Source organism: Chanos chanos, chromosome 9, assembly GCF_902362185.1.
Source record: "Chanos chanos chromosome 9, fChaCha1.1, whole genome shotgun sequence".
Lineage (NCBI taxonomy): Eukaryota > Metazoa > Chordata > Actinopteri > Gonorynchiformes > Chanidae > Chanos > Chanos chanos.
In genome coordinates, this window is record NC_044503.1 from 14,688,079 (window position 1) to 14,708,856 (window position 20,778).

The following is a 20,778-nucleotide window of genomic DNA, read 5'->3' on the forward strand; positions in this document are numbered from 1 at the left end:
ATGCTCCAAACCAGTCTTTCAGAACTGCACCGTATGGTCCAAAAGACCTACATTTACAGAATCATAAATATATGATACTCATATAAATTACTTATTTGTCACCATGAAAAAACAGAACTCTAAGAAACAGGAAGAGAAAGTTTCACTGACCTTCATGCACTGCTGCAGGTAAATAATTAAACAGTCAAAAAACAGATTATCAGGTAATCTGTTTAGTAGAGATCACAGGTGTATCTTGTCCCTATATGCAGGGTGACAGATAGATTCTGAGTCCACAGTTGGAGATCCACAAAACTCATACTATTTGAATCCCAAAGACCTACAGAGCATCTTTGTCTCAACTTGTCTATTGCAAATATCCTTTCCTTCCATATATGCAAATGCTTGTGCTTGTCTATGTCTACAGAATATCAGCTGATTCAGGATCAGCATATGAGCACATGGATGTGGCAGAGTATATTTTCACCCAGTGTTAACCAGCCCAATGGCACCCACAGATATTACATGACTGTTCTTCACAAACCCCTACATACCTGATCCATACTCTGACAATATAAGACACCGAATACAAGCTGAGCAGAGATAACTAGAACACTGAGAAAGGAAACAAACATTTGACCTCTTTTGAAAACCATTTCAGTAGACCCTATAACTGCTCATTTTATGTCAAATATGCATACAGCATTAGAACACACTTTATTAAATATGTTCTTAAAAGACAATAAAGTGTTTAGAATGTAATGACATAAAGATGCCAATACTTTCAAAAACTGGGTCCTTCCAAAGGACGTTCCCATAAGTAATCAAGGTAACAAGTAAACTCTGAAGAATCAAAAATGAAAAAGTCCAAAAGACATGATACTTGGTGAGGTAATTTATAGTTTAATGATATAAACAGTGTCAGAGGTAAGTAATTAAGTGATAATCATGAAAGGGACTGACCTTAGACACACTGTCAGTTATACTATACAAATGTAAACAAATACTTACTCAAATATTACATGACCCAAGACTGTCATAGTAAACAGACCACCTCTCAGCAAAGACAAAATGCAAGCCCCAGTACACTGCTGCTGATGCCTGTTAAGTTTCCTCAGGCTGCCTGAGGTCTGTTATTCTAATGTCATACACACTGATCACAGAGTCCTGCGTCTCCATATGCAACATATTCACACTAATCTCCAGTTCAAAATGTACTTCTACTGTTTTCAGAGTAAAAGTTTCACTTGAGAAACGGAGAACTGTCGAGTTATTTGTTACAGTTGCAGTACTAAATGCACTTTAAGAGGCTTTCTGTGCTCTCTCCTCCACATACAGCTGCATCTGAGGGAAACAACACAGATCACGTGTTAACTACATGAACAAAGATGAGTTTCTGAGATATGTGGAATTGTTAGTAAAAATATTATGCTATCCTACATAATGAAATGTTAATTACATTAAATGAAAGGGTTTACTAAAAGGTTTTTGGAAAGGTTTTAATGACTGAGTATTAATCAAATCACATTAGGGCCTCAGAAATAATGAAAGCAGAAGTTTTGAGACTAACTGAAGCCTTCTTTTCTGTGTCCTTACCTTCACTATATCTGATGTCATTGTTTTCAGGGGGATGAGTCTGGGCTCTGTCATGTGAACCTCCTGTTCATCTGCCACAATCCACGGAAAGTCCTAGAAAAAGACCATGAGGCAAATATTCATTAACATAATGGTCTCAAACTACAGCACAGAGATAGAACTGTGCTCTGTTTATCAAATCTAACTGTGTTTTCTTATTCCTGCCTTGAGGACCCAGGAGACTTTTTGGCACAGACTTACAGAAACACACCCCCCCTAAAATTATGCACGAACCACACACCCTTCGATTAGCTGAATCAAATCTTTCTCTTAGCTATGTGGAGAGCTTAAGGTACTGCAAAACCATTTAAAGATATGAAATGTTGCCTGACCTTAATAACTTGAACCTTCTCCATATTTCGCGTCGCTGCCTCCCTGGTGTGCACCAGCACTGTAAAAGTACAACCTGCAAAACAGTTCAAATCACAGCCAATGTAAGCTCCTATGTGCCTTAGCTTGACTTTAGACAGCAGGTCTTCATACAAACACTATAAGAAGTCTATTTTTTCCATGCATTTGTGTGGTCTAGACCAGTGCATTTCATTTCTAGTCCCTGACACATTTTAGTTAACACCTAACACCAGCATACCTAAGTGAAGAGGCCAAGGGTCCAGTGATCAGTAAATAGGCTAAATAGTGTGTGATTATGTTGGACTGGACTGTCAGGTAGGTGCCCTGGACTATTGCTGAGAATCACTGGTCTGGTTTTGCACTTACCTGGGGGGTTGTTTTCCAGAACAGCATCACACACACTGATCTTCAGTATTACAGCTCTTAGCAACTGCTCCACGTGGGAGAGCAACGTTTCCGAGCTGTCGAGAAAAAAAAAAAAGGCAAAAGTAAGAAAGGCTATCTGAGCACTTCAGAAGCAATAAGTTGATATTAGGCATTGAGCGGATACAGCCATTTTGAATATTATCTCTGCATGTCCCCTGGGGACTATTCCTGAACATCTGGAAGACTCAAAATTCCATCCGATATCTGTCTATGCAATGATGTCACTCACCTGATTGACAGCAGGGGAGGCTGGGAAATTTCAAACACAAAGCGCTCAACCGGATGGTGCTCTTTGTCCATAATCACGACAACTACTTTCTCTGCCTCATTCTGCAGTGTGAAGAAGTGGACACCATATCAGCAACTGCAATAGCTTCATGTGTGTGGAAATCTTTTAGCTGCTCAGTTTTGTGCATAAGGCACAATGAACATGAGTTCCAAATGATGAATGGCAGCCTAACTGCTTAGTATGCATGTGGTTTGTCCCACCTTCTCAATCAGCGGTTTTACACAGTGAAGAGTATCCTGAATGTACTGGTTCAGCTCTGGGTGGCATGACATCTGAAAGTAAATGAAACACAAATATAAACATTTTGGAAATACATATTACATGTGTGTGAGAAGCATAAAGATCTATAGAGAAAATAAGCATTTTAGTTTGTTATTAGATGCATAAAAATTAAATATGCTGAGCTGTGGAGCCGCTGTTGTTTTTAACACATCTTGCACCCTTTTCGTCTTCCACATACTCAAACACACCCAAAACTGTACACACATACACACACTCCCAGTGTTTTTAGAGGGAGGACTTAAAGCACCTCTTCTCCCTTCCTGAATGCATTCCTACTTAAAAATGCATCCACACTACGTTAATTTGCACGATATCAGGTGGACCCGAAGAGGCAGAACTGAAAACAGTTTTCAGCATTGGGCTATAGAGTGAACTGAGTCAATTCTTGGGACAGAAGTTGAGGTTCACCTGGACAGGCACGTTGTACTTCTTCCTTTTCTGAAATATTCCAGACGGATACACCTCTCGAACGTAAAGGATAAGGTGAATGGCTACTTCCAGGAATTCGCATAATATGTCAGCAACGACTACAATGAAACAAAATTGGCTTAGCTTTCCTTTCAGTTGGATTAAGACGTTACTATTAATAAACAGCAAAATGACAACGAAATTAAAAGACTGACGTTACCTTGCCCAAAATTGAGGTCTTGTCTCGTGAGGGTAGTCATCATTAGATCATGAGATGCTATTTGGCTAACCTAGCCTCTCAACAAACGTTATTAGTTTTAGTTACGCTCAAACGTTATAGAGCATATGTCAGCTTATAACCATGGCACCACTGTTCACAAGACTTGCAACATATGGCAACGTATCAAGAGATGTTTAACGGCAATTTAACAAGACCTAACAAGCAAACAAAATCCTATACATCCCAATTTGTTAATTTCTGGAGCGACTGCTAATGCTCCTGATTCTGCTCTTAAAAACCTTCATTTAATACAAAAAATAACCGCTTATCGTTAACCAGTACCTGCGTAAGAACCTAAACTGGCTCAAAATAACTGTCAGTGGTTATCTGCGAGAAAACAACCAAGCTGAAATAAATTTTAATGTTTACAATTGAACCTAGGTCACAAAGACATGCTATGTACGGAAGAACGCCGACTCTCCTATACGCCACCACTTAGTGTCATGTGGTACTTCCTATTCGCTTAGCGTGGAGTAAGATCGAGCGTTTATGGAGTGATCAAGCTGTTCCACATAATGAAACGCACAAGTGTCAGATACGGTCAGATACTGTCTGAGATTGTTTTATGGGCATTTTCGATGAGATATCTGTCTAGCTGCAATGCGGGTGCCTTTCTAAAAATGTTGAAACTAGTATCTAACGAGGGAAAATCCGTTTGGGTATAGCAATGACTGGAATCTTAACGTAATATTATTTGAATTCCACACAGACACGCACTGTAAGCTTTATTAGCTATTTTAGCATTGAACTCGATGTGTAATTTTGTAATTAGAAGCGAATTCGCATAACTGGCCAAGACACTGAACTAGTCAAATGATCTCTTTAATACAGAGTTGGAGAGCTAGCCTGGAGAGGGCTATGTCATGAATCCAAATAAATCGATTGGTGGATGGTTTTGTGAACCCAAGTCACTACTGCCACCTATTGCACTGGAGGAGTGCGCTGTGCCAAGGTTTAGTAGGCCGCAATACCTATTGCTCACACCACTTCCCCCCTCGTATCTGAGTTCTTGATTAATTCCTGTATCCCGTCTCTCATTTATAGGACGCTTACATCTATTGTTCAGATATTTCTGTTTTAAATGGAGAAAACAGATCCCACGTTTATCCAGCTCAATATACGGTTACATATACGTTCACTCATTTTGTCAGATGCATTTATCCAAAAGCGACTTACATAAAATAAATACATAAAATGAATGTGTGCATAGCTATGGGGCTGAGCCATCAGACAAATGAAGATAGTACTACAGAATGTAAATGAGTAATATCTCAAAGTCTGTAAATAAAAATATATAATCGTGGGGGTTCTGTGATCTATGATAGTATCACAGTGCTAAGGGAACTGACCTAGTAACCAGAGGGTCTTAGGTTTAACCCTTCATCATGACAACTCACTGCTGATGTGACCTTGAACAAAATCCTCAAGGTTGTACCAGATGTTTGTGTAAGCACTGTGTGTGGTAATGAATGGAAATTGCTCTAGATGTGGAGTCCAGCTGAATGAGCATGAATGCAAAGGCTACTAGTCCCTGCTTTGAATCTGATAACAACTGGGATTTCTAAAATATCCACACAGAATTTTAATTTGTGTATTATCACAATACATGGTGCACTAACACGTATTCCGGGAGTGCAGAGTGCTGTTTCTGACAAGTTTGTTTTATTTTACCTAACTGTAAACTTTTACAAGTGTGTTAGAAATTTTATACAAGAGATAGGATATTCTTATCTGTCCGGATGTAGGAAGCGTAAGATATCTACATATGCAAGGAAAGAATCTGGCAGAAGTCTTCATGGTCACTCTAACCCTGACAAGTAATTTATCTGAAGTGTTCTTCAAGCTCAGAAAGCTATTGGTGGATTTCAGTTTTATGACTGTGGTGTAAAGGTTCACCTCAGTGAACCTCTGTGTTTCTTCTGGAAGGAATGGCTTAAATACAGGCAAGAAGAAACTCAGGGTTTACCCTCTGACAAGTGTTTTGAGAAACCATGTAAGTAGTCTGTCTGTTCTGTTTTTCTCTTTTTTATGATCGCAAGGTTTGAACTGCTGGTCATATAAACGTTAAACTTAATTTGAAATCTGAGAAAAATATTCTTTTCTAGGCTTGTCAAAGCAATAACTATTACTGCCATGCCAGTCGTGGTTTCAGTCAAGGGTTAAATGATTAACTATGAAGAGTTTGTTTTCTATTCAGTTGTTAGAGGACATCTCAAAGAACCACTTATGACTGATATATTTTCATAGTTTTGAATGACATAGCTAAGACCTGTGAGGACATGAGCTTGGACTGAATTTGTAGCACGAGCCCAGATCTCAGTTACACATTGTGTGAACTGAATGATTCTTCTCGTGTGTTTCAAAATATCAGTCTGATCATAGAGTTTCACGTTAAGCAAACTATCCTACATTATCACATAGCCCATTGATGATTTTTTGATATTTTTTTTCTCTACAGCTGACATCTGCAGGAGAAAGTTTCACCTTTAAAACGGTTTCTAAAACATGGAGTCTTCTGACGCTAGTGTGCAATACAACCGCTGGGATAATGATAACGTCAATCTCAACGTATCCTCGTCACAATCCAGTTTCATCCAGTGAGCAAACTGATGTCTATACAAATATTATTGTGTTCTCTTTAAACAAAACAGACATTAAATACATAATGAAGCATTACTTATGTGTTATGGACAATATGATATTGAACTTTCAATGATTGTGTTCAGTGATACATACGTGATGACAATATGTGAGTTAAACACTGAAGAGAATATGCAAATTGAGCACTGATGACAATATGAGTTAAACACTGATGACAATATGTGAGTTAAGCACTGATGAGAATATATGAGTTGAACACTGATGTGTCTGGACTTAGTGTTAATATTTGTGATTGTTGTGTACTTCAGGTTCTACAACAGACTGTGCACTGGAGAGCTGGGAATTGCCATGAGAGTTCTGGGCTCCTTGACTGTGATGGCAGCCATGTATATAATAGGATACATTACTGGCTACTATGTCCACAGATGTTAGAGCTCAGTGTTAGGTGTGATAGATTGCTGTTGGTTTTTTCGTACATGATTTTTATCCAAGATGTAAAAATATTTTTTGATAATGTATGAGAATGTACAAAATCATTGGATAAATAGAATAGTAAATGTTTCACACTCACTATGAATCACATTTTCATTCGTCTAAAAACAATGCACATCTTGTATTAGTTGTCTTCAATTGTATCATATGAAATCTGTAATTTTATATGCTGAACATTAAATCAGATTAAAGCTTCCCAATTGTGGCTTTTCCTTTTTTATAAAAGACTTGCTGTGTAACATTATGACTAGAAAGATGATATGGGACAATTTAGAAAGCTGTATATTATATTAACACAAGGGAGCTGCAATAAGAGAGAGTCACCACAGTTCTTACTTATTAACTAGCTAGCTAAATGAATGAATAAATAAATAAATGTTAATCTCAGCACTTTTCTAAGTTTTCAATACATTTCAATACATATATGGCTGTCAGACCATTGTGAACTATGTTCCAGGAAAACTTGCTACTGAGAAGCATAATGACAAATCACCTCTTGACCTCTCCTATTTTTATTCAAGTTCTTAAAATATTGAAATACACCTCTAAATACAGAGGAAGAGGATCAGTGATTTGATAGATACGACATCCTCTTTTGATTTAAAAAAATAAATAAAAAGTTTGATAGCTATCATGTCACTTTGATGTCATTTTAATTTGAATAAAACTTTTAATAAAATGAAAAAATAAATGCACTCAAAGATACATTTTTTTATCATTAAAAAGTATTGATATAAAACTTAAGTCAGTCTTGACCATAGATAATCTTAATTGTGTCCACATCTTGTTCCTCTAATGGCTGAATATTTTTCTTAGATGGAGAAAACAAGCTCTCATTCACTTTCACAATCCATTCTGTAATCCTTTGGTTAGTGTAATATTCCTCTGCTTGGTCCTGTACCACACTATTGCTCTCCTCCTCTTTGTCTTTGTCCTGTGAGCTCCGAGACTCTGATTCGATAGCTGAGTCAGAGTGAGGTGCACTCTGTTGCTTGGTCTCTCCAACACTGGGGGAGCCTTTAATCCCTTCTGTCATTGTCCCGCTGTCGTCAGCACTGGGGTTACTCTCCTCTGAGTCTTTGTGTCTGCCCGTGGGCTTCAATACTGAACAACTTCCCATTACAAAAGACCTCTTGTCCGACGTCCCACTTCCCTTATATTGTTTAAGCTGATTTAAGTTTGTGGATCCTGGTTTCTGACCACGTTTCTGTATGCAGAACACTGGCAAGCTGCTGCAAGTCAAGTGGGCAGTACCTGTCAGTCGAACTGCCTGCTTTTGTTTGCCTAACAATGTGCTGTCCATCTTCATGTCGGCGGTAGAGATATTGGTTTTCCAACAGATTTTCGGCTCCTCCGATTCCACTGGCCAGTTTGGCATATGGGTGCACGGTCTTTGTGCGAAGGCTTTCACTCCTGAGCTGCAGATGGGAGGCAGTGTGTTGCTTTGGTTCGCCGTCTTACCAATTAGTTTATTTATCAGTGCAGACTGCAGAAGAAGATGTGTGTTCAATTCTGGAGTGTGGCTGATACGTTTCCCCATCGGTCGAAATGAACCACTCATTTTGGCTGTCACGAGACATGGGACAGATGGAGTTGGGGTGTTCAGCCTAACCACTCTTTGGAGATTTGTCTCCTGACACTTAGGAACCTCCTCGCTACTGTTTCTCCATCTCACCTTCTTGTCCAAGGCTTGCTTCTTCTGTTGAGGTGTCTGAGTTGTTTTCATGATTTCTTATGTCCTTGAAAAGGATTCTTGCAGTAAACATGTATTTGCATATTTATTTAAACTTGTTGTTCAAGAAACGATTTTTTTGTTGAAGCTCCTGGGTTTTCGCAGTTCACGGTCTCAAAATAGTATTCCCGTTGGGTTGCGTTGTCTTTTCACGAGGTTGAGGGTTTGAAATCAACTTTGACTAATCTTCTTTTATACCTCTCATCTCTGTCTCTGGTCCTTTGAGACACCTCCTCTACACAGTCTCTCAAACTGGTTATCTGATCTGTAACAATACCCCCTACGCTTTCACGCTAACCTAGAAATCCCCCAAACAAACTCATGTTGCACTTTGAAAAGCCAAAACAAAGCTCAGATCCTTCAGAGTAATGTCTAAGTAATTTGCAACTTCAGCTTTCAGATTCAGACAGGTTCTATGGTAAATCTATGATAAATAAGTGTATGGAAAATAGCTTTTTAACTGTTCACATATCAGGATATTACATTGTTACACAAGACATCAGATCAAGAATTGCCCTATAAATTCCTGAGCAGAATGATTATAAGCCCACTCTTTGTTGGGACAAACACATCTTATTCCCCTTCCCTTCCAGAAATCAAACTGAGAATGCGCTTTGGGCTGGAAACAATATTTGCATTTTTATATTAGAGTTTTGAGGACTGAAAATAAAGCATCAAGCCACCATGGAAAGTATTTTAAAGTTACATTTTATTTTTCAAACACAGAAATGCACTGCTGCACAAAACATTTCCATCTGTTTCATCCGCAGTTAAATGCAAAAGAGGGTATTATGTAATAATTTAACATAGCTTAACATGGTTATGTGGATCTTATATAATTCCACATTACAAATGCAGAGAAATAAAAATTCTTAAGTAAAGACAGAAACATACCGGAAAACAGAAAGACTGCAGCAGTTTGTCTAAACTTGTTTGTAAATGTTGTGTTAAATCTGTGAACTTGTGTTCGAATAGTTCAGCCAACAAAATACCTGAAGGCAAAAGCCAAAAAAATCCCAAAAACCCCAAAAGCTTCTTCTTGTACTACTTCTAATGAAACATTAACAAAAGTTAATTAAATTAGTTCAGTGAAAGAATTACTTTTTTTTTTTGTGAAGAAATGACTGGATGCAATTTCTGCGCAGTGCACGGATATGGGCACTGTCACGACCTCAAACCTGACACCTATCGTTAAGGAGTTATCGAATTACTGTCAGATTTACATCATCACAGTTAAGATCAGTTTTGGATGGGTAGACGACCTTGAGATTCTCCTCTGTGTCCACGATCCTGACCTGCTGTATGATCAGTTCTGCAGTGGTTGCCTGGTTACCTGCAGAGGGGTCAGGGGGTGGGTCCGCCTCTCCATCCGAGCCAGGCTCCTCTTTCTGCTCCAGCGTGAACTTGTTCAGCTCAGCCATTTTCTGAAGAGAAAAACAGTGATAAAGATAAAAAAAAACAGATCTTTGAACACAAACCCACCAAAGACAAATGGTGAAGATTACATTTTTCCAGGCTTCAGAGTCATTGTAAATTCACTATGCATCAACCGTTGCCTGTAAAATATTCAGTGGGCATTCGAGCTGGTGGAAAGAATGTGAAAATGTAGGACAAATGGTTTCTTTTCTCACAAGGCAGGAAATCACATTGCAGGCTGCAAGCCAAAACCAATCTTTTAACATTTGACATCAAGTGCCAGTCACACAGTCTTCAATTCAGAGACAGGCAGTAATTCATCTGAACAATTAACATCAGATTTGAAGGCTCAGGAATAGCTTATATCTGTTTATTCTGATGAACGAACACTATGTCTGAATCTGCACGTAGTTGCCTGTTTTTACTGTGACAAAGAGCAGCATCTTCTCGTACGTGTTCAGTTTTTGAAATATAGCAGGTAATAGATACATTCGCCAATCACTCTAGCAATTCCAGTTCTGCATAAAACTGGCATATTTCTTAACCTCTGAAAACCCTCCTTGCCCCTCCCTTTTTAAATCTTATTCTTTATACTTAAAATTATTTCACACAACTATCACGCAAGACAGCCGCACGGTGACGTTCAACAGGTAGATCCAAAGGAACTATTAGTCAAAGTGGTATCTTCTGAAATGCAGCTATCTGGCTCTGACATCTAAGGATGTGAGAGAGAGAGAGAGAGAGAGAGAGAGAGAGAGAGAGAGAGAGAGAGAGAGAATGTGCGTGTGTGTGTGAGGACAGAGGCCTCTAGGATTGCAGCTGCATTGTGTTAAGCGGGAGCGTGGTTTCTCTGATACTGTACACCTCCCTGTGCATCCACATTACAGAACAAAGATGAGCTCACTTCTTCCACTGGGGGGGGGGGCGAGGAGGGTGTGTGGGGGGGGGGGGGCAAACTTGCGTGAGCCATCCAAAGAGCAAGTCATGAAACAGATCCGTCAATCAGGAGAACACGGCAGTTGCTGATAACATCACACATGCCATGCAGGCTTCATGTGTCTCGCAGACGCTGTCAATAGGGGCCTTGATTTCACTGCCGTCTCCATCATTAATGAAACCTCATGGCTCACTGACTCCACACTCAAGACCGACTGAAGCCAGAGGTCTGTGCTGACTTTGAACTCCAGCTTATTTAGGCATCTGTTATACACCCGTGTGTTTTTCTCTCTCTTTCTCTCTATGGGTGTGTATTATACATTTTATATATCTATGTTTTTTATATATATATATCTATTTTATCTTTTATATATTTAACAGTAGATAGATATTTTAGATAGATATTTGTACACACATTGCATCATTCATCTCTAATTTATGACATGGAAATATGAAGACAGAATAAAACTTACTACAATGACTGTGTCCATGACATCCTTACAGATCTGCAGACTGGTGGGACTGGTCACCTCTAAAAACAGTTCAGTTGTGGTTTTCTTTATCTAGAGAAAGAGAGACATTCAAATTTTCACCAAGAGTAACCATCGCCAGCACACATAAACCTCACGAAATGACACACAGAAAAATATGGGATCATGGTAAGATGACATGTCCTATGTTCAAAGAGAAATTTATGTGGCCACAGACAGAGAAAAATGTGCACATTTTAAAAACCACAACTGTTTATTAAGATAAATTGAGCAGATATATTCGAGACAGGAAGGGCATCTGATAAGACGTGTATGGGTAATCAAGCAACCTCAGATCACTCAACTCAAGGCTTCAATTAACAATGCATGTCAAAACAATGAAGGAAACTATAAAAAACAGTTCCATGGTCCATTCTGTAAATCATAAACTTGTGACAAGTTACGACCAACAACCTACTGTGGAAATCCGGTGTAACATACCTTGACAGGATTTAGCTATAGTATTGTAATTACATCTGTTCTGGATGTATATAACATCAACAGGTTACCTTTGTTTTGTCGCTGTTTGTAATTGGTGGAAATGAGATCACATGATCCTCTGCATCAACCAGGCAGGGGTAATGTTCTTTACCATCAAGAAGCTGAAGGTATCTGAGGACAAGGTAGAAATCACAAACAATAGCTCAACAATCACAAGACAGATTCTCAAAACAAAAAGAACCGTGTGCTTGAATGCATGGACACACGACACCCATGTCCGTTTTACACGTATCGCTACAATGTTGTCATCCATCATATTTGACCCAACATACACCCAAATCTTCCCCCAAAATCACTCAACGAGTTCTCTGATTTGTTTAGATATACAGAGGTTCATCTGCATCAAATGAGATTCTTAAGTTTCGGTTCATGTTCCACATAGTCTCTATCACTGACTTTCTGAGACATGATTCATGTACAAAGGCCCAGGAAGAGGAGACGAAGCAATTAGTGTTTACTTACGAACCATTTACCCTTGGGTCAGTGTCAGTCAATTACTCGGTAACTTAAACTCACCAGTAAACTGTGGGATATTAAACTACAGCCAGAGGGAACAAACTGCTCTTAATTACATAATGAATCAATGAATGTCTGGCACTCACTTGTGAAGGCCTGACACGTTCTGCCTCCTCTTCTGCTTCCTCTGCTCGTCTGCCTCCTGCTGGAGCTGCCTCATCAGATCCACAGCCTTCATCTCTTTACGGCCCAAAGGAACAATCTAGACACAAATACAAACGTGCTGCGATGACTTCACCAATGAGATTTTTTTTTTTTTGACACCACAGTCTCTGTCCTTTTTCTAAGGAGCAGTTACATGACAGAAATGCTACGTGTTTTCATGAGAATACATACCATAATCCCTCTTTGACTTACTTGTACAACTATTTTTCACTTGTGTAGGAACACAGCGATTCGGTAAATATATACTCAGTTAAATCAACATTATGTCACATTATTGGTTTGCAACTTGCACAATTTGTAAAATTGTTCAAAAATGTTTTGAACTGTACTAAGACACTTTAGGCTCAGCAACAACATACAAATGAACCCTCAGTTTTCGTGACAGCCATACAAGAGGTTAAGATTATGCTCCCTGTAAAGAAGATGCTTATAACAGTTTTGGGCAAAAGTACTCTATTTTCTAGTGAATAAAAGCAACATCCGCCTACCAAAGGAAGCATGTATGAACTTGCTGGTCGAAAACCAACCAAAAGCATAAGAGTGGTCCCTACATTTTTAATACTGGGAGTCATATTTCTGTTCAGTGCTGCTAATTAAGAGAGTGGATTAGAAACCAGATGCTTCTCATACATACATCTGGCTGTGAAAGGTGTATTAAATATGTATAATTCTCACATGAGTGGTTGTTATGTAACTGAGGAAAACTCTATGGATGCTGTGGATGTGTATTGAAATCTTGACTTATTTCTTCTTTTCTCAGAGCGTCCACAATCTACAGCGGTGTTTCCAAGTTCCACCTGCAAAGACTTATGTTTTATGCCTTTGCTCTGCGCAGCTGAGGTCTACGGAAGTAGAATTGGGAATCATGGCTCATAAGACTATATTTTATTAAATAACATGGATTTTCTTTTCTAATTTTCATTTTTTTAAGAGATCACCCACAACAGAAAAATTCGCTGAAATGCCTAAGTTCGAGGTGCTTTAGAGCTGGCTGGACAATACTCCCGTTTTAGAAGTGGAAAAAAAACAGCACACAATCCTCCCACCCCCCAAAAAAAGGCAAATGACTTTTAAAACTCTGATCTGAACTGCAATATAGCCTGTTTAAAAATGACTTTGTTGACAGTATTTTTGTCATTTCACAGCCAGGCTACATAAGGTGATGAATGGCACAGATATTGACATTCATCCAATTCAGACCTTTAGGCTATCACGTGGCCTGGCATCATACAGCAGTGGTCCCTTCAGCGCCTGCAGGTCATGACTGGCGATGGTAGCTGTAGTTCTTTTGGCACACACGTCATCATGAAGTTTGGTCTGCAGCACAGACAAAAACAAACAAACAAACAAACTTAATGTACGCAGTGTTATGCGCAAGAGAGCAAGATTTGCACTATGTAATTGACATAACGGGTTTTTAAGAGATCTCATCTTAAATTCATATTACCTGAAGGACAAGAAATCTTTTAAGCGCATTTCCCGGTCTCAGGTTCATGCCTTTGACGATGCAGCACACTATGTATGGTCTGACGTCTTTCACTGCTGATGAGACTTTCACTGAGATTGTGTTGGGGCTCTCAGATACGTGGAGGACCCTAACAATCATTCGATTCAACTCATCCACTTCCTCTGCCACTTTCTTGCTCTTCTGCTTTGAAGCCTTCTTTGGTTTCGAGACGTTCTTTGCTCCCTCCGCCTTTTCGGCACCGTCATCTTGCTTACCTTTCCCTTTCCCTCTTCCCCCGGCCCTCAGGTAGTCCAGGATGGACTTTGTCTGGCAGCCGTTCATCATCTTTTCCAAACGTTTGTCCTTCAGTTTGTTCCCTCTGAAGTTGATTTCCTTCAGCTTGGGGCAGTCGGCAAGTTCAGCAGGAATCTCATTCAGCTTGTTGTTCGAGAGGTCCAAGACCTGTAATGAAGAACAAAGACAATGCATATGATTGTGCTACGAACAATTATGAGTTTGCAGTTTAATTCAAAGGCAAAAAGATCATGTAGCTTCAGAGCTTGAGTGTATACATTATTGTCTTTATCTTTTGAAGCATTTCAAAGAGATAGCAACAACCTGAGATTTTGATTATGGGATATTTTCATTTGCAAACAAAATTGCGCGTATGCTATGATGTAAGGCTTTTGTAACGACGAATTGTGTCCTCAAACATTCATCCATTCGCAATGAATGAATCTCTCGAAGAATTCGGGAGTTTACATACTGCACATGTAGAACACTGAATGTGAGGTGGCATAAGTCTTGAAGACTAATTTCCACTTAAACAATTACAGAGAACAGTTCTACGTATTTGTTTCAAGTTCAAACAAACCTTAAGCGCTGGCAGGCTGCAAATTTCACCGCTCAACTCTTCGATTTCATTTTCGGAGGCAATGACAGCGCTGAGAAGATCTAGTTTAGAGGAGTAGAGATCGTCAGGAAGCCGAGTGAGGGCATTTTTGGACACATTGATGTTGGAGAGTTTCGGGCACTGGCTCAGTCCGTCTGGCAAAGAAATGATGCTGTTACAGCTGACGTTTAGGGTGGTCAGCTCGGATAGAAGACAGATCTCCGCGGGTAAATCGTGCAAGTCATTAACTGACAAGTCCAAAACTTTGAGGGACTTTAATTCGCCGATGGTTACAGGAACTGACGCCAATTTATTTCGGCAAAGTATTAAGCTTTGGAGATGAGACAAGTTTCTAATATTTTCACTGATCTCATTCAAACTCGGGCATTGGCTGATTTCTAGGTAATTCAGAAGCGTAAGAGAATAAACCCCTGGGTGTAATCCTCCGCTACTCTGTATTCTTTTATCGATGTTTCCACCCTGGAGCACTAATTCACGTCTGTGCTCATTTTCAGCCTTTGCTATTTCTGGCCAAGTATTTAATGAAATGCTCCCCTCATCCATGTTGTCCAACACAACCGGAAGGAACTACCATGAGAACAGCAGGCGCTTACTGCGCTTGCGTGACAGTCAAAGTAAACCATAGATTGTGGAGAAAGACCAGATAGCTAACTGCACTGTATTAGAGTGGAAAGGGGCGGAGCGGAACAAAGATTGCACGTTGAGAAGAGATATTCATTCCACGCCACTTTACCCACTAATTTAATTTTGATCTAACGTCTGGAAACGACACGGAATCAAGATGGTAGATTAGTAGTAATTATGTTGCGTCAGAGTTGTTTTTTTGTTGAAAGTATGCTTATGTTTAAACCAACACGATACAGTTGCTCCCCCATCCACTCCATCCCGCCTCCCCAGAATGATGTACAGGTCTCCATGACAAACCTTGCTCTACAATAGTTTTTAACAAATCAGTTATCACACAAAAGGGAAATACGGTGGGAAAAGCCTCAAGCTAAAAACTTTTACACCACAACCAAGTAAGACATAAATACATGTGTTGTTAATAAGGCATTAAATTCACAGAATCAGATGGTCTTTTAATAGCTTTGGTCTCAAATGTAACTGTTGGCATGGATGGTCTTCACTGCTTCTCACCTGAACAGAGAAGGAGCAGGCTTCTCATTTGCTGACAAAAAGAATCAAAATAATTGATCTTGCAGTAGTCTTTCTAATTCTGAATATTTGTGGATTAGATTTAATATGTCTCCTCTGTTAATTGCCGATGACCTCTGATGTAAGTCAAAGAATATTTTAATGTATAGACAATACACTCATCTGCCATGTTATACTAATCCAATGTGATGCTATGAGGAGGGACTATGAGGAATATGTTTAAGTTATTAATTTACTAGGGTGTACCCAACCGCACTATCCTACCCTGCACTCAGGGAAATATTCACCATTTTACTACTTTTGTCACACTAGACACAAAACTTTGCTATACCAAAGAAACCAGATCCATCCTTCTGTTTACAGCTTTACTGAAAATGACACATGAGACAAGGAATGCGGAGCACTGATAAGAGTTTTAGAATAAATTATTCACATATTTAATGCAAAAAACCAAGAGTTAAAATCCACTACATCATGATCCATTTTTTTAACTTAGTAAATTAAAGCTGTTGTCCACAAACACAGAGAGAAAAACAAGAAAGAAAGAAAGAAAGAAAGAAAGAATAAGCAGCAAGGTGTAGGCTTACAGTAGGGAGGTAGACTATTTCGGGGTGTGCTTCCGGTTCTGACTAATCACACATGTGCACTCAACAAACAGAAGGTGAAACTACTCAGGTGCTTTTAACAGCAGCATGCAGTGACGGCATTACACCCCCAGGAAAACTAGCCTCCCCACCAGCTTCTACTAGAATACAAGGGGAAATGGGGAGTGGGGTGGGGGTGGGAGAACATGGGTTCACAAAGAATCAAAATAAATACATAAAAGAACAAAAAAAAGGGAAAAGATGAAGTTTACACACCAGCTGGTATCAGGTAATGAATAATACATTGTGGGTCTCTTGAACCACCTTCAAAAAATAGTAGATCAAAATGCAACACATTACACACAACAGTTTGACTTACTGGGACTGCTCCACCTGAGCTCTTTACTGGAAGCCTCGCTGGACAAGAAGAGGGAAGACAAACAAAATCCCAACTTCCAACTTAATTTTGCGCGTAGCGACTGTGAAAATATGGATATGGTTTATCTAAGTAAAAATGAACTAATTTCTGAATGTTCGGATTGGGATGCAGGGGGAGACCAAATTCGTCTGTGCCGATCTCCAGGCATGTTGATATTACTGCAGCAGACCGTGATGAATTGAAGAAGAACTAAACGAAGCAAGCATTGCAAGGCAAATATGGGCTGTTGTGTTGCTGAATCAAATAAACACTCTGCTGGCTCTTCACTGACAACTTGATTCATAACTTCCCTGCACAATATAATGTGCAGGCTCTCATGTCTCTAGTTTGCACTTCTTTTTTTCTCCCGATAATCACCACTATGATACAACTATACTAAATTATGCATTAAGCGTGGCCATTATTTGTTCCTAAGTACCTTTCTATCTGAACTGGTTCTCCAAAAAGGGGGTGGGGGAGGGGGATGTCCAAAAGGAACCTTTCTGAAACAACAGCACACAGTGTGGACAATAGGCGCTTTCGCACCAAACAGTTCTAGGGTCTAATTCGATAGGAACTACCCCCTGTGGAGCTTCCCCTAGAACTACATTCGTTCTAGGGCCTTTTTTCTGTTTGCTTTCGCACCGCCAGTAGGAACGCTGAAGTGACGTAAGCCGGCCGACGGTATAGCAACTAAGAGCTGTTGTTTATGACTAACCAGGATAGCTGCACATTTTGAAGTACAAATTTAATGACTTTTAAGACCTTTTAAATACCTCCAAAAGGAAAAAAAGAACCATTACTGCGGCAAAAGAAATCGACAAACTAGACTACAGTATACGCAATGAGTTTTATTGAATTTGAATGACAGAAATATTGATTGCACATTAGATAACCTATAACTGCCTTCTCATTAACGAAAATAAAACTGTATGGCGATAGACCCAGTAAAATGGAGAAAATAATTTCCCAATGCCTTTATGCATTTACCACCGCAGTAGCAGTGAATGACTCGATGGGCATAGTACTTTTCGGGTGCTAGCATAGCGCTTGTGCCTGACCCTTGCTCGCGGCATCGTGTTTTTTTTTTTCCCCTTTTTCCCCGCCGCAGCCCTAAAATCGTAAGCTGGATAAACACATTCTTATTTTAGGTTAAAATGCGGATCACAGCCACACAAGCGGACACACAAGCACCTACCGAAGCGGAGTGTACGCTACCTCTTCAATGTACAAATATACATTGGACGTTGCAAAATGGTCATTGTTGGGGGATATGAAATACCGGTAAAATAAAACATAAAAACCATGTGCCCCCTCCTACAATTCCAGACATTTTGAGACATGAATATCAAAAGCTAAATGAAATACGTTCTAAGACTTTATATTTTGCACGGATCTTTAAAAATGGCGGTTGCAATCATCGTATACCTGCGTCTGGACCAATGGCTGTACACCTACGTCACAAGGTTCCTATTGTGCTGCAAAAGTACCTACCCTGGAGTAGGGGCTAAAAAAGCCCCTCAAAACGGCGTTCTTAGAACTAAAATCGTTCTAAGTTCCTGCGGTGCGAACACGCCAAAAAGGGGGTACTTTCTCCAACAGTTCTAAGAACTATGAAAAGTTCCTCCGGTGCGAAAGCGCCTAATGAAGGTGGTCAGATGCCATGACTCTGGGGCTAACTTAGTTTGCCAAAAACCCTTCCTGGCATCAAGTTTGGCTCTTTTGGCACTTTGGCTCTTTGCATTGCTTGCAACATACTGGCAATGTACACTGGCATTATCTCCTGCATTCAGTATCTTCGGGTCAGGACATGTCTTTCTGCTTTTGTGTTAACACTGGAAGTCATTCATTTTCTATATGAGCCAGCGTCTCTCGGCGGCGAGGAGGGGCGCATCTTGGGCGATGTGAGCGTCAGAATAAAGTTGTAGTCTGGTTAACTTTATGGTAATGAGCTATGATGTGGTTCAGCAGCAACCAATCGGAAATTAGAAGTGCTCCACTCTAGAGAATTCTAGAGAAAACAACTGTGTTCCCACCAAACATTAGTTCCCACTGAACTTCAATCTGGGACAGGACCACAGTTACTTCAATGTAGGTTACACACAAATTAATGTTAATGTTAATCAAAGACCAAATATGTCCTATAAACTGCCTGTTGAATTTTGACTTAGCGCTTAGCATCAACAAAACAGTCACACGACAGAAATAGCATTTAACTAGTTTAATAACTTATACTCTAATTTTGGTCAGGTGGAACAAAGATACCAGTCAAAACGTTTGCTTTGCGGCCCCATTAAAAAACATTTTCAAGACCAAGCATTCCGAGCAAACTGGTAGCTGCCTATTTGATCCATATCAGAAAGTCCACAGCGTTCGAGAGCGTTGTGGGTGGGGCAGCCGGAGCGAATTTTTCGCACTCTCACAGCTCCGAATGAGACTGCAGGGTAATAGTGTGTCAACATTTCCGTTGATATCGACATTGGAGTTGTCCTTTTAACCAACTCCACAGTTCATGTACGTTTCTTCCCTTACTTATATGTATAAATGAACTAAGAAGTTTTTCTTTTTGTTGTCGCAGCTGCAGAATTTGAAACTGGCACCACACGTTACAGACCCGCACTTCCTCTGACATTCCCGTTGATCACATTGATTAGTTCTAGTTTCTTTGGTGCCCCATTCTCAGGTCTTGGTGCCAAGTATCTCGGTCTGTCTTTCTCAGCAAACTGATTTGTCTCTGTTCAAAGTAAGCCCTCTTTCTTGGAATCCCTAGAAGATTTCCCAAGCCTCTGGTCTAACTCTGGTTCGCTTGACAATCCAAAGAGAACCTCTCTGAAACGACAGCGCTCTCTGTGCAAAATGAAGGTGGCCAGATGTCGTGACTCTGGGGCTAACTCAGTCAGCCAAAAGCCTTTCCTGGAATCATTTCCGGCAAGCACTTTTGCCCCTTGCATTGCTTGCAATATACTGTCTGTGGTGGGTACAGGGTGTCATTCCCGAATCACTGCCTTGTTTGGCTCTCTCAGGTCAACGCATAGGCTAATTTCTTTGGTGCCTGTCTTTGGGAAGAGAAGGATGTTGGAAACCCACTCGGAACCCTCGTTCCCTTTTTCAGTTATCCCATCTTCTGACATTTTGTCTGGCTCCTGGTTCACTGCACAAATCTTTTGCTGGTCCGAGTCACAACATTGACATTATCTCCTGTGGTCAGTATCTTCAGGTCAAGACATGTCTTTCTGCCAACTAGTTTCATCACTGAGATACTTGGCACCAAGTCCTGAGAATGGGGCACAGTTGAGCTCATCCCTGGGCACCGGTGGTCTTCTGGTGGCAGACAGGTTGTGGGACAGTTCTTTTCTCCTCGGACAAAAACCGCTCCGTCAAAATCTCTTACCGTCGCCTGGCCGGTGAGCGGACGTGGCCCAGCAGGGCACGCGGTCTCTGTGGCGCAATCGGTTAGCGCGTTCGGCTGTTAACCGAAAGGTTGGTGGTTCGAGCCCACCCAGGGACGACGCCGCTGGCTTCTTGCGTACCTAGACGAGGAGGGGATGGTTAACGTTCACTCCGGCGGAGTTGTCACGCCTTGTATCCACACGTCCTAGCCAAGAACAGGGCTTTTGTTGCTCTTCCTTTCTCCACCACAAGCTTACCTCTTGTCACGCGCAGATGAGCAGTGTTTCACTGTCACGTCCCGTCCAAGGGGCTGAGGCTCCGTGATGACCCGC

At 40.3% G+C, this 20,778-nt stretch overlaps 3 protein-coding genes and 1 non-coding gene across 4 annotated transcripts; 2 read left to right on the top strand and 2 right to left on the bottom strand.

Moving 5' to 3' along the window:
* Positions 1-871: 871 nt before the first annotated feature.
* On the bottom strand, positions 872-4,033 carry mad2l2 (mitotic arrest deficient 2 like 2). Its single transcript, XM_030784645.1, has 8 exons — positions 3,591-4,033; positions 3,371-3,489; positions 2,881-2,952; positions 2,621-2,721; positions 2,332-2,426; positions 1,947-2,020; positions 1,576-1,668; positions 872-1,323 (listed from the first exon to the last, which is right to left on the bottom strand). Exons 1-8 carry the CDS (start codon positions 3,631-3,633, stop codon positions 1,282-1,284), a joined length of 639 nt encoding a protein of 212 aa, XP_030640505.1. The 5' UTR covers positions 3,634-4,033; the 3' UTR covers positions 872-1,281.
* A 103-nt stretch (positions 4,034-4,136) lies between these two features.
* Positions 4,137-6,683, top strand: smim1 (small integral membrane protein 1). The gene is made up of 4 exons (XM_030785638.1): positions 4,137-4,190; positions 5,577-5,643; positions 6,109-6,247; positions 6,560-6,683. Exons 3-4 carry the CDS (start codon positions 6,156-6,158, stop codon positions 6,681-6,683), a joined length of 216 nt encoding a protein of 71 aa, XP_030641498.1. The 5' UTR covers positions 4,137-4,190; positions 5,577-5,643; positions 6,109-6,155.
* A 2,597-nt stretch (positions 6,684-9,280) lies between these two features.
* Positions 9,281-15,442, bottom strand: lrrc47 (leucine rich repeat containing 47). The gene is made up of 7 exons (XM_030784425.1): positions 14,861-15,442; positions 13,987-14,448; positions 13,740-13,856; positions 12,461-12,576; positions 11,867-11,969; positions 11,301-11,390; positions 9,281-9,899 (listed from the first exon to the last, which is right to left on the bottom strand). The coding sequence occupies exons 1-7, from the start codon at positions 15,440-15,442 to the stop codon at positions 9,675-9,677; spliced, it is 1,695 nt and encodes a 564-aa protein (XP_030640285.1). The 3' UTR covers positions 9,281-9,674.
* A 5,048-nt stretch (positions 15,443-20,490) lies between these two features.
* trnan-guu (transfer RNA asparagine (anticodon GUU)) lies at positions 20,491-20,564 on the top strand. The gene has a single exon. It is a non-coding gene; the product is annotated as a tRNA-Asn (tRNA).
* The last annotated feature ends 214 nt before the right edge of the window (positions 20,565-20,778 follow it).